This window comes from Ictidomys tridecemlineatus, chromosome 4, assembly GCF_052094955.1.
Source record: "Ictidomys tridecemlineatus isolate mIctTri1 chromosome 4, mIctTri1.hap1, whole genome shotgun sequence".
Lineage (NCBI taxonomy): Eukaryota > Metazoa > Chordata > Mammalia > Rodentia > Sciuridae > Ictidomys > Ictidomys tridecemlineatus.
Window position 1 is genome coordinate 197,263,099 of NC_135480.1, and position 12,174 is coordinate 197,275,272.

Genomic DNA, 12,174 nt, shown 5'->3' on the forward strand with positions numbered 1-12,174 from the left:
TACCAGCCCAACCCCAGTTCTCCAGTCCTGGTTTGGAACGTCCCAGCCCTCCTCTGCTTTAGAGGCAGACTCAGGTGGTCCAGGAAAGGTGTGGGGGACAATAGAGCTGAGGCTTGCAGGGTCTGGACAGGTGCAGGGTGGTCATCTTTGGATGTCAGGGTTACCGAGCACTTACTGAATGCCAAGCACAATGTCAGTGGCTTCTTCCATCCTACCAGACACCGCACAGGCTAGGAATCATTATGCCTTTTACACAGTGTTGCAGAAGGAGCCTCTTGCCTGCGTCCCCTGGTGGTAGATTTGGGCTCTTTTCAAGTTCATCCCTGGACATGGCCTGGTGTTCCCTTGGTGGGAAGATCATTCAGCCTTCACGCTCTTGGTCATTCTCGTGTCTCCACCTCACGGAGACTCAGCATGTGCTCCTGGATTCTGGTCTCCCGCCTTTCCCCTCCATTTACCGGCTTTTGTTCTTCTCAGGGAGTTCTGCTTGCAGGTACAAAGTGACACCCAAACAGTGGGCTTGACCTTCCTCCTAGAGCCAAGCACTAAGGGAATCTGAGCTGTTCGGGCCCAAGGACAGAGAAGGGCTTCATCTGGAGCCCATGACAGGAGGACGTGGCACCATCACATGATGGCAGGCACCCTTGTTTCCATCAGCATGGCGACTGGCCCTGGTGGATCCCAGTGAAGGATGAACTTGATCCCCAGACAGGCAGGAGGGGACTGAGGACAGGGGGCTTCATGTACAATATTACTGGCTTTTTGCTTTTTCTCTCAACATCCTTGAATCTCAGGGTCCCAAGGTCCTTAGAGATGGTCTGGTTTGCTTGTCACTTGAGTCCTCTTGGCTGGGTCACCATTTAGCATCTCATTACTTCCGAGGAGAGAGAAGGGAATCATTATTTTTTCTAGATTTAAAAAAAAAATGTGATAAAATACACACACCATAAAATTGATCACCTTAATCACTTTAAAGCGAATGGTTTGGTGGTATTGAAGACATTGATCGTGTGTAACCATCACCCCCATCCGTCTTCAGAACTCTTCCTCTTGTGGAACTGAAACTGTCCCGCTCCTGCAGCTTCTGACAGCCATCAGTCTACTTTCTGCCCCTGAATTTTGGCTACTCTGAGTTCCTCATATAAGCATTTGTCTTCTTGTGAATGGCTTTTGTCATTTAGCATAATGTCCTCAAGGTTTGTTCACTGGGCAGAATTCCCTTCCGTGTTAAGGCTGAGTGACATTCTGTGGTAGAGAGGTGTATTTTGCTTATTTATTCATTCACCCACGGACACTTGGCTTGCTTCCATGTTTGAGCTCTTGTGAATGATCCTGCTATAAACACAGATATGCAGGTCTCTTTGAGACCTTGCTGTTGGAAATCAGCATCTTTGAACATCTATTTTATGAAAGGCATGGTCCTAGGCTCTTACACATTTATGGTCTCATTTTGTCCTCCCAACTATCATTCAAAAAAGACATTTTTTTAACTCATATTTTATACATAAGGAAATTGAGTTTCAGAGAGATAGAAACTCATCCAAGTGCACTGCCTAACAATAATAGCAGCTTTCTTTACACAAGCTTAATCTGCAGCAAGCCCTGTGCTAAGCCCCAAACATATTTTACCTTATTAAGTTCTCACAATAATCCTAGGAAGAAGGCATTTGCAGATGAGGAAATTGAAGGTCAAAGAACCAAAGTGACTTCTCAAAGCCACTCAGTTGCTCAGAGCCAGTCTGGTAGACCAGAACTTAAACCCAGGTGTTTCTGGGTTAGCATAATCACAAACACAAGGCTACTCCCTTTGATTTTCTCCCTCTTTGAAAGCCCTTTCCCTTTGTAGCTGCCTCCCCTGGCTTCTCCTGCTCCTTCTGCCTCTGGTGGGGCACCATGGACCCTGCCTTCTCCAGCAGATTTGTGGACAGGTTGTCTCCTCCACCCCCTGTCTTCTGCTGGTTCTGCACTCACACTATCCGCCTCTGGACCTCTCTGTCCTGCTGCTGGTATTTGTGCCAGTGGTGGTGGACTAGGACACAGTTATATATATAGTTTCTATATATATATAGCTGTTGATGGATCTTTATTTTATTCATTTGTTTATATGTGGTGCTGTGAATTAAACCCAGGGCCTCACATATGCTAGGCAAGTGCTCTACCACTGAGCCACCACCCCAGCCCCTAGGACACAGTTGTTTGCAGCCATTTGTAGCCCCTGCTGCTGGCCTGACAAGTCTCCCAGGGTCAGCTCCTCCCCCAGAGCAGGGGAGATTGACTGCCAAAATGGGTCCTGGCAAAAAAGAGGGCCAGGCTCATACCCATGGCCAAATCTGACTGCTTACAGGGCACAAGGTTAGGAAGTGTCTGGGTCAGGCCCTTTCCAAATGTCCTGTCCTGGCTCTCAGCACTAGGTGGGGTTGGATCCGGAAGCTGGGAAAGGGCCAGAGGCTTCAGTCCCTGGGATAGTTGCCCTCCCGGAGAAGGCTTCAGCCCAGCCCACTGGCCATCTTCCCAATATCTGTCCACACCCAGAACAGCTTGGCCAAGGCAGACACCCAGCTGGCCTGTTAGGGAGCCCTGTCACATGCAGGCCAGGCTTTGGCTCTGACCTGGTTGTCAAAGAGACCTGAGTTCTAAATTTCTGCCAGGCTCTTGCTTTCTGGCTCTGAGACATCATCCTCTTGTTCTTGGTATGATTGTCCGCAAAGACAGGAGGGACTTATGACCATATTTGCTAAGAAGCCCTGCTCAGTGCTGTGCCCTGCAGCAGGCTGTGCCCATTCCTCAGACAGCCCTGTAGCTTGAGGCACTATCCTTATTTACAGATGAGTGACCTGAGGCTCACAGAGGGAAAGAACTTGCTCCAGGTCACACAGCCCAGACCTCAGTCCCGCTGTGGAATCTGTAACCTTTCTCTTCCCCCAGTCTACTGCTCTCCTCAGTGCACATGGGCTGAACTCAGGCCTCTGGGAGAACTCCTGCTGTGTGTCAGGCCTTGGGCACTCTCCTTGCTGCACGGGCTCAGTACCATTCTCCCCATTTTATAGTTGGGGAAACTGAGGCCTCAACTACAGGGGGCCTAGTCTGCTAGATTCTAAAACCTGTGTTCTTTCAAGTCCACAGGGCTCGCCAGAATTTGTTGAGGCCCTGTCCAGTTTCACCGGGTTTCATAACTGGCTTCTCTGTTTACTGACCAATGTCCTTGTTAGCAAGATCCCAGGCCAGAGGGGTGGGTGCACCCAGGAGGTCCAGAGAGATGAGCCAAAAGCAAATGAGCTCCAAGAGAGGGCTTCCCATGAATGGCTGTGTGCCTGGGGAATTGAGAACAACCACGTTTGGGGTGAAGAGAAAAGAACAGGGTGGTGTCTTCCAGGCTTGGCCAAGGCCTTTTGTGCATTGTGGCCAGGGGTGGAGATGAGGGTGAGGCACCTCCTCTAGTATCTGGGAGCTGTCCTGAGAGGCCCACAGAGACACAGAGAGTGGCCTGAGGGTGTAGAGGGAAGAAGGGCCTGGAGCTGGTGGTGGGGGTCCTGGGTCCAGCTGTGGGGAAGGAAGGCCTGCCAGAGGAACATGGCTGTACCACTCCATGCTATAGCAAAGCCACCTGCTATTTGTGTGGCACTGAGGAGGACCCAGGAACAGCCAAAATCAGAGGTCAGGGGATCTCCAAGCAGAGAGCAGGGACTGGGCCTGGGGATCTTTCTGGGTATGCTTTTGTCCCAGGTACTGAAACTGTGACAGGAGAGCTAGAGGGCTTTCTTGGTGCCTCCTGTCCTGGTCTGGGAGGTGTGGCAGAGGCAGTGGCCCTACATGCTCTTGGTTGCCAGCTTGAATTGGGCTAGACTTGGGCTTGACTTGTTTAGCAACTGCAACCCTTTCTGCATAGAGCCTTGCCGCTCCCTGCTCGGGTCAGGTGGTTCCAGGGAATTCCTGCTCCATCCCCCAAGACAGAGCTGGGCTCTGCAGCAAGTCAGACATGTGTGTGAATGTCAGCAATGCCTCCTTCCAGCAGAGTGACTCTGGACAAGTGTCTATCCTTCCCTGAGTCTCAGTTGCCCCAGCTAGGCCCAGAGGTAAAACAGTGTGCTGTTATGAATGCCTCCTCCCTCAAATCAGGGGCTCTGGACTGTCTGACTCAGAGGACCTGTAGAGGCAACCTGGCCCAGTGCCCCCATCTTAAAGATGGGGGTAAGAGAGGCTCAGAGACATGCAGGCTCTGGGTATGACTGCACAGCCAGTACCTGGGAATGAATGGTGTGGCTAGAAAAGAGGTGTAGAGTGGGGACACTGGACCTATCCTGTCTTTGCTTATGGAGATGCTGAGGCCCAGAGAGGACTTGTCCAAAGTCACCTGGAAGTCAGTGGCAGAGCTAGCCCTAACAAACTCCATGAATTCAGGCAGGAAGCAGAGTAAGTGTTGTCCCAGCAAAGCCACCACTTCTCCATGCCCAATAGTGAGGGTTTCTGGGCTCTGGGGTCTCAGGGCAGGGACAGGGGCTTGGTGTCCAGCTATCTAGGGCTTAAAGCCAGATCCCACAGCTATATGGCAGGCAAAGTGTAGGGCCTTTGTGATCATTAACTTGGGGCAAGTGACCCTGGGTTGGTGGTCCATGACCCCTGGGATCTAGGCCAAGCCACAGCAGCTCTCTGTTAATCGCCAACTGGGCAGGTCCAGGCCACACTGCTCCAGAGGGGGTTACTCAACTGAGCCAGCTGCTGGCTTGGGTTCACTCTGGGGCTGGGAAAACAAGGACATTTTTCTTTCCTGTTTGTTTGGATTTTCCAAATTGTCTAATGAGCAATTGCTTTAAATATATTTTAAAAGGTATTGTTCTTCATACACTAAAAAACAAACAAACAGACAAACAAACCCATATTGGATATGGGTTTGTAACATTTCAAACCCCCCAGCATTGCTTTTACAATTTTTTCAGTAAGTATCTTGAGGTAGAATTCATATATATAACAGTTCACTCACTGTGCGCATAGAGATTTTTAGTTTAATCAGTTGTGGACTCATCACCGTAATTCAGTATTAGAACATTTTCATCACCCTAAAGAGTTCCATTTGCCAACTGTAGAGGATCTGGGCACTTGCTGCAGCTGCAGGCAGCCCTGGCAATGTCCAAGAAGGAAATCTCCCCTTCATTCCTTACAAGCAAACTGCCTTGACAGGTTAGCGTTTACTGGTTTCTTAATGGCGCATGAAAGACAGAAAGGAAGGAAGGAGGGAAGAAAGAAAGAAGGGAAACAGTTGAACAATAACAACAAAAAGCTCACAAGGAGGAGAGGAGCACACTCTAGTCATTGTTAGACAGTTTGCTTTTTGCACCTGGAGATCTCTCTGCTTATTGAGTGCCTACTATGTGCCAGGCACAATTTGATCTAGTTCATTCTTTTTTCTGCATAGTGGTCCATTGTACAGCAGCTCCATCATTTATTTAACCAGGACATTTGGGTCTTTTCCAGTTTTCTTCAGACAATGCTTCAGTGAACATCCTCGCACATGTTTTGCTGTTTGTAGTTCTGTAGGAAATGTTGTATTGTGCATTTTGAATTTGTATAATTAAATTGCTATCCAGAAAGATGAAACTTGTTTACACTTCCATCAAGTACCTGTGAGCAGTGGGGTTTCTGATGCTCCTACAGATGGCTTGGAAGAGGGAAGAACTCTGTGAATTTAGGCCAGGGCAGCCCGCTTCAGGCTCTGCAGGCCTAGGGGTAAGCTTACTAGGTCTTGGAGTTCTGAGAACTCAGGCATCCCTCTGGGGCCGATACTCTAGATACAATGCAGACTCTTCAGTGTGGCCTCTGGGCACCTGCCACCCCTTTTGGCCTCATTTCCTCTTGTTCCCTGTGTTTTAGTCTGGACCCTTGTCTTCACCAGAGGTGGCCCATATTTGCCTGCCCTTTGTGCATGCTATTCTCTCTCTGGAATGCCTTTTCTTTTCCATCTTCACCCTCCCTGATATTCCGGCCCCTTCTCCAGGAAGCCTCCTTATAACCCCTCTAGTCTCAATTGCCTTCTGAGTTCCCTTAGTCTTTGATCTGATCTCTCCTCCACTCCCTTTTAAGAAGGAGGAAATTGTAGGCTGGAGAAGGCAAACTTCAACCTGATTAGATAGAAGTCATCTAAGAGCTGACTATAGCTACAGGGACAGGCAGGGACACTCCCATTTACCCATGTGCACGCCAGGCTGTTTCCAAGTGATTTACTCCTCAGCAACTTCTGTACCCATGCAAATGTAAGATTTAAGCATCAAAGAAAGAAAGTAACTTACAAGAATCAAACCCAGATCTCCCGTGTCCCAGTTACAAGCCTGGGACTGGGAGAAGGCTCAGATCCTGTCTTCCCCAGGACGAATGGATAGGGAATGTCCAAAATGGATGAGAAACTTCAAGAAGCAACAAGGGCCTGTATTTTTGGAAACATGAAGGCAAACCCTGAGACACCAGCTAATGGAGGTAGATAGAAGTGATTGTACCCAGGAAGAGGTAAATGGGGTCAAAAGAGAGCAACCTTGCACAACTATGTGACTAGGTTTTGATCAAAATGAAACCTTTGAGAAGTAAAGTGTTTTTAAAAGATGGGGGGAACCGCTGCTTTGAGTAAAGTAGAACCAGCAAGCCTAGAAGTTGGGAGATTTACAGGCAGGTGTCTAAGCCTGGCATGCTTCACCTGCCCCTCACTGGTGGCATGCATGCTGCTGAGCTGGGGGTTCTGATCCTGACAGTAGCATTTGTTAGCGCTGTGCAGGTTGTGTAATCACTCTGCACTCAGTTTCTCCCTCCCTAAAATGGGCTGTCCTTGGTATCCATTCTGATGCACCAGTGGAAAGCTTGCAATGTTCCTGTTGTTGGCATTATTATTATTATTATTATTATCATCATCATCATCATCATCATCATCATCACTGGAGATAGGAACAAAGAGGCTTGTAGAGGTTGCACAAGAAGATGAGACTGAGATGGGCTCTCCGCGGTTCTTTGACGCGCCCATTTAGCTCGCATTGAGTTGGCACCCGCTGTATGGCAGGCCCTGTGCTGGGTCTTTTTGGGGGAGCAGATGTTCAGGGCCGGCCGCGCCCAGTGGGGTTGGTCCGGGTGGGAACCCAGATGTCTCCGAGATCCGGGACAGATCCCCGCCTCTCCCGCGGGCCGCAGGGGCGCAGCCCTGCCCTGAGCCCTCCCTGAGGGGCGGTCCCCTGCTTGGGCGGGATGGGCGGTCGGCTACTTAAGGTCTGCGACCCGGAGCCAGGCTGCCGACTGGGTGCTCTGCCGCCGCCTTCGCCGCCATGGCTCCGCACCGCTCCGCGCCAGCCCTGCTCCGCGCGCTGCTCTTGGCGCTGTGCGCACTGTCACCGCGGGTCCGCGCGGCCACCGCGTCGCGGGGGGCGGCCCAGGCGCAGGCGCCCCAGGGGCGGGCGTCCCAGGCACGGGTGAGTGCCCGGGGGGGCCCCGGGGCTCCCGGAGTAACTCTCTATTGTAAGTTCTTGCAGATACAGCGCTAGGAAAAGGGGAGTAATTCAGGTCTAGAATGGAAAAACTGTTTTGTTGCTTTGTAAGTATCTCTTGCTGCTTCCAGGGCTCTCGTGGGTGAGGGTGGGCGCCTCGGGGGCCCTGGCTGTTTCCCTCCCTACAGGCTAACTCTCCTCTTGGCCGGAGCTCTTTTCCTTCGTCGCCTTCTGATTTCTTACCCATCGCTGCCGCCTGATTTCTCTTTTTCGTGTCTAATTTCTCCTCCTGTCTGCCTGACTTCTCTCCTTGTCTCATTTGATTTCTTCTAACATTTCTGACTCCTCCCCATTAGATGTCCCTCTCGCGCTCCAGTTTTCTCCTAGTGTGATCTCACCTCGATCTGCTTATCGTCATTCCTATTATTCATTTTCCCCTTTCTGCTGTCTCCTCTGCCCGGATTTCTCCTCCTCTCCTTTGATTTTGTGTTTTTCCACCCCTCGCCCTTCTGCCTGAGCTCCAAGCGCAGCGTGGTCCCTCTGACTTCTCCCATTTGACTTTTACTCCCACCAGATCTCCCCTCCGGCCTGAGGAGACCTGCGCCTGCTGATTTCCGCCCGCTGACTCCAGCCTAACCCTCCCGCTCGCTGTCTCCAGCCCTAGCGCATGTCTGACAGCCTTCCCCCTCCCCTTGACCTCCTCCTCTCCAACAGGCTCCTGCAGACCCAGGCTGTGTCCTCTCCGCCTTTTCCAAGAAATGAAATTTGGGGGTGGGTGTTGGGGGGCAGAGGGAGGAGGCAGACAGCTCAGGAGGCCACTTGGGCTCAGCTATCCTTCTTGAGGGTGTGATGAGGGATGGATGGGACAAGGGCAAGCTTACCACTTCCAAAAAGCAAAAGCAAACAGGGTATGTGACCTTGGGCCAGTCCCTCCCTTTGTGGGCCTCAGTTTTCCTATCTATAGAGTGGGGGTAGACAATGAGCTGAGAACCCTGTAGTTCTAAGAGCCATGATGGTGCTGGAAGGGAGCAGGCTGAGCCCCTGGGGACCCCTAGATGTATCACTACCATCTGAGGGAGTCTACCCAGAGTAGCTTGGGGCAGTTCCTGTCCACTGTTTCCTAGCTGAGTATCAATTCACTTCTCTGTGCCTCAGTCATCACAGCCAATTGGCAATGAAAACAGAGGGAGAAGGGAGGTGGAGCCCTCTGCCTCCCCATCACCAGAAAATGAAGATCAGGGAGCTGAGCTGGAGAGGCGGATGCTCACCAAGGCACAGGATTTGGAGCCTAAATTCTTGCCCTGTTTGCCAACTCATAGAAAGGGGTCGACTGACCCTGGCCATGGGGAGGCTCAAGTGAGACGCTCTTGGTGCTGGAACACAGCCTCCCTCGAGCCCGGGGTCTCTCCCTGCCAAGACTTATGCCCCTGCTCAGATTCTGCCTTGTCTCTCCCCAGCCCAGCAGCATGGTGGTGGAACACCCCGAGTTCCTCAAGGCAGGGAAGGAGCCCGGCCTGCAGATCTGGCGTGTGGAGAAGTTCGACCTGGTGCCCGTGCCCCCCAACCTCTACGGAGACTTCTTCACAGGCGACGCCTATGTCATCCTGAAGACTGTGCAGCTGAGGAATGGGAATCTGCAGTATGACCTCCACTACTGGCTGGGTGAGGCGCCCCTGCTCAGCACCTGCCTGGTCTCAACCCCATATAGCCGCCACCTCTGAGGTGTGGTCCCAGGAGGTACCCAGGAGGCTCACTGATGACTGAGAGCTAAGTGTGTGCAGGCTCTTGGCTAGTGGTTACCTGTCCCCAGACTCTAGAGCCAATCTGGGCACGTTCTGACCTCAGCTGTGATCTGCCCTTTGGCAAGACACCAATGTCCCTGTGGCTTGGACATGGTGACACAGCTGTACTACCTCAAAGGAGGGTCATGAGGGTGCAATAAGTTACGGTGAGTAACTTGGACACAGAGGACCCCTCCACAGCGTCCCTGGCCCAGCTGTAGTCAAACCTCCTGCAGTTTGTTCTTTAGAGACAGGAGCCTGGGGTCTCTAACACTGCAGATCTGTTCTGCAGTGGTGTAAGTCCTGAGCCCCATTATACAGGTGTCCTCACTGAGGCTCACAGAAAGAAGCAGCTTGCCCAGATTCTGTGGTGAGGCCACGGTAATGCTGGAGGCACCACACTCCTGCCCCCAGGGTGCTGAAACCACTTTTGGGAAGCCAGGCTCATGCTGCTCTGATGTCTACTAGGCAACGAGTGTAGCCAGGACGAAAGTGGGGCGGCCGCCATCTTCACTGTGCAGCTGGATGACTACCTGAATGGCCGGGCTGTGCAGCACCGAGAGGTCCAGGGCTTTGAGTCAGCCACCTTCCTCGGCTATTTCAAGTCTGGCCTGAAGTACAAGGTACGTTGGGCCTTATCTTGCTTGAGTGGCTGAGACAGATGCATTCATGGCAGGGCTCACGAGGGGTCACCTGTCTGTCAGCTTCATAGGGCGATGGGCAGACAGGTGAGAGGTCAGACTTTGGAATCAAGCAGCTCTGATTGTGAACCCTGGGCCCTTCCTAGCAGTGTGATCCTGGACGGATCACATGCTCTTTCTCTGAGTCTTTGATTCCTTATCTTAGAATGAGGAGAGGACAGTTCCCTGTAACTTCATAGTGTTGTGTTCCTGGCCCCAGCAGTGAGGAGTGGGCCAGAGATGGAAACCTAGCCCTTCTTGCAAGCCCTATTTCTGTACCCTGTAATTCTTGGGCCTTGCCAGCAAAGGACCTAAGTAAGGTATTTGGTAAGGCACTCTTGGTCACATCCCTCTTTCCAATCACTAGAATCTCTCCTGAACCTGAACTCTTAGGACATTGGTGAACTCTTAGGACATTGAAGACGGCTCTTTCCCTAAGCTCCAAGCCAGATGGGACTGAGCAGAACCAAGCTGGGAGCCCCAGGAGGCTGCACCCTCATGTTTTGTGTGACCTCCATCTAGCCACTTGACTTCCAGAGCCTACCTTTCCTCTCTGGTTACAGGTGAGCCAGTTGTACCTGCCCTGCAGGGCTGGGAGAGGATTTGGTGAAAGGGAAGCTGGGAAATGACTTTGCATGGGGCTTGGCTCCTTGGAAGGGCTGGGGAAAGATTTAGGTTTGCAAAGCAGGGCTCTCTTGGTCAGGATGGGGAGGGCATCACAGGCTTTCTTAGCTAGATGAGACTTAATGTCAGGGCGCAAAGCTCTCCCTTTATAGAGGGCAGAGGAGACTGAAATACAGAGGGGAATAGCAACCGGCCCAGGGTCACACTGGTACACCTCGGTGTGGGCGCTCAGACCAGAACCCAGATCTCCTGACTGCTGGCATTTTCCCATCAAACCAGCATCCCTCTCATGACCAAGGTGCTAGTAGGTTAGACTTCAAGCCCTGTCTGTGCCACCCATGAGCTGTGTGCCCTTAGAGAGTTGCTGTCCCTTTCTGGACTGCAGGGTCTTCTGTGTCCATGGGACAGTGACCCTGTCTTCCTGAAATCAGGCACAAGGGATTGAATAATGGAGAGTGCCTGTGAGACTCAGGGAGCAAAGGGTAGGGCAAGTGCTGGCAGCAGCAGCCAGGCCTGGGGTGCTGGGCTGGATTCCCTGGTGTCCACCCAGCCCCATCTGCCAGCTTCCTGCCCAGTGTGCCTCTCTGCCTTCTTCCTGAAGTGCTTCTGGGCTTTGGTGCCTGAGGAAGGAGAGGGGGAAAGGGTGGGGACCAGCCTCTGGGCTGGGGAAGATCTTCGGCAACTCCTGGAGCTGGAAGTGGGACAATCACTTGGCCAGGAATCAGACTGAGTTTCAGGTCACCCCATGAAACTGGGGTGAGACTTCGGGCAAGGTGTGTACCCCAGTGTTCTCACCCCCTTCCCAGCGGCCATTCCCTCAACACGCAGTTCTGAAGTCCCTGTCACAGCAGCACCTGTGTATAGTTGCCTGAGTGTGGCAGGCCCGGCACCAGGAACATCCTTTATCCACCTTAGGTTCCACTGCTGTCCTAGGAGACAGAGCTCCACTTTACAGAGGCTCAGGGAGGTCACAAAACCAGGAGGTGGTGGAAGCCAGCTTCACACTCAGGCCAGTGATCCCCTAATTCTGGCAGGCTGTGGGCCAAGCCCTGGGGTGCCAGGGGAAGAGGTGAGAAGATGGGCAGGCCCAGGAGGGAAGGCCCAGGAAGAGCGAGCCCATGGTACATGGGTGGGCAGCAGATGGTGGCCACCTCTTCAGGGTGTTCAGGTGTCTGCGCAGCTGTCTTGCCTTGTCCTGTTTCTCAGGTGATAGCTCAGTGTCCAACACAGCCACACGTACGAGAGTCCTTAGGCACCGAGAACGAAGCAGCGCAGATCATGGATTCCCCTGCCTTGGTTTCTTTTCTTTTTTCTTTTCTTTTGTACTGGAGATTGAACCCTGGGCACTCTATCACTGAGCCACATCCCCAGCCCTTTTTATTGTTATTGTTTATTCTGAGACAGGGTCTGGCTAAGTTGCTGAGACTATCCTTGGATTTGTGCTCCTTCCTTCTCAGCCTCTCTAGTGGCTGGAATTTCAGGCATGGGCCACCACACCCTCTTTACTCTCTTTTAGAAATGAATAAGGATGATCAGAACTACAACCATATATTGAGCGTTTACGACGGATCTCATTTAATTCTTACTGTAGCCTTCAGGGTGGTTGGTAATATTGCCATTTCATAGATGATGAAA

General features: G+C 52.0%; 1 protein-coding gene across 5 annotated transcripts in view; it reads left to right on the forward strand.

Annotated features, from left to right (window-relative positions):
• Nucleotides 1-12,174, forward strand: part of Gsn (gelsolin) — a 53,087-nt gene that overhangs the window by 20,117 nt on the left and 20,796 nt on the right. For 3 of the 5 annotated variants that reach the window (XM_005320916.5, XM_040286240.2, XM_078048115.1), the window contains 2 exons: nucleotides 8,912-9,116; nucleotides 9,704-9,858. In XM_005320916.5, coding sequence (XP_005320973.2) covers nucleotides 8,921-9,116; nucleotides 9,704-9,858 — 351 coding nt within the window. In that variant the 5' untranslated portion in view covers nucleotides 8,912-8,920. Of the gene's footprint in view, nucleotides 1-7,251; nucleotides 7,440-7,514; nucleotides 7,562-8,911; nucleotides 9,117-9,703; nucleotides 9,859-12,174 lie in introns of those variants that run through there. The other 2 variants (XM_005320912.4, XM_078048113.1) reach the window with 2 other exon arrangements.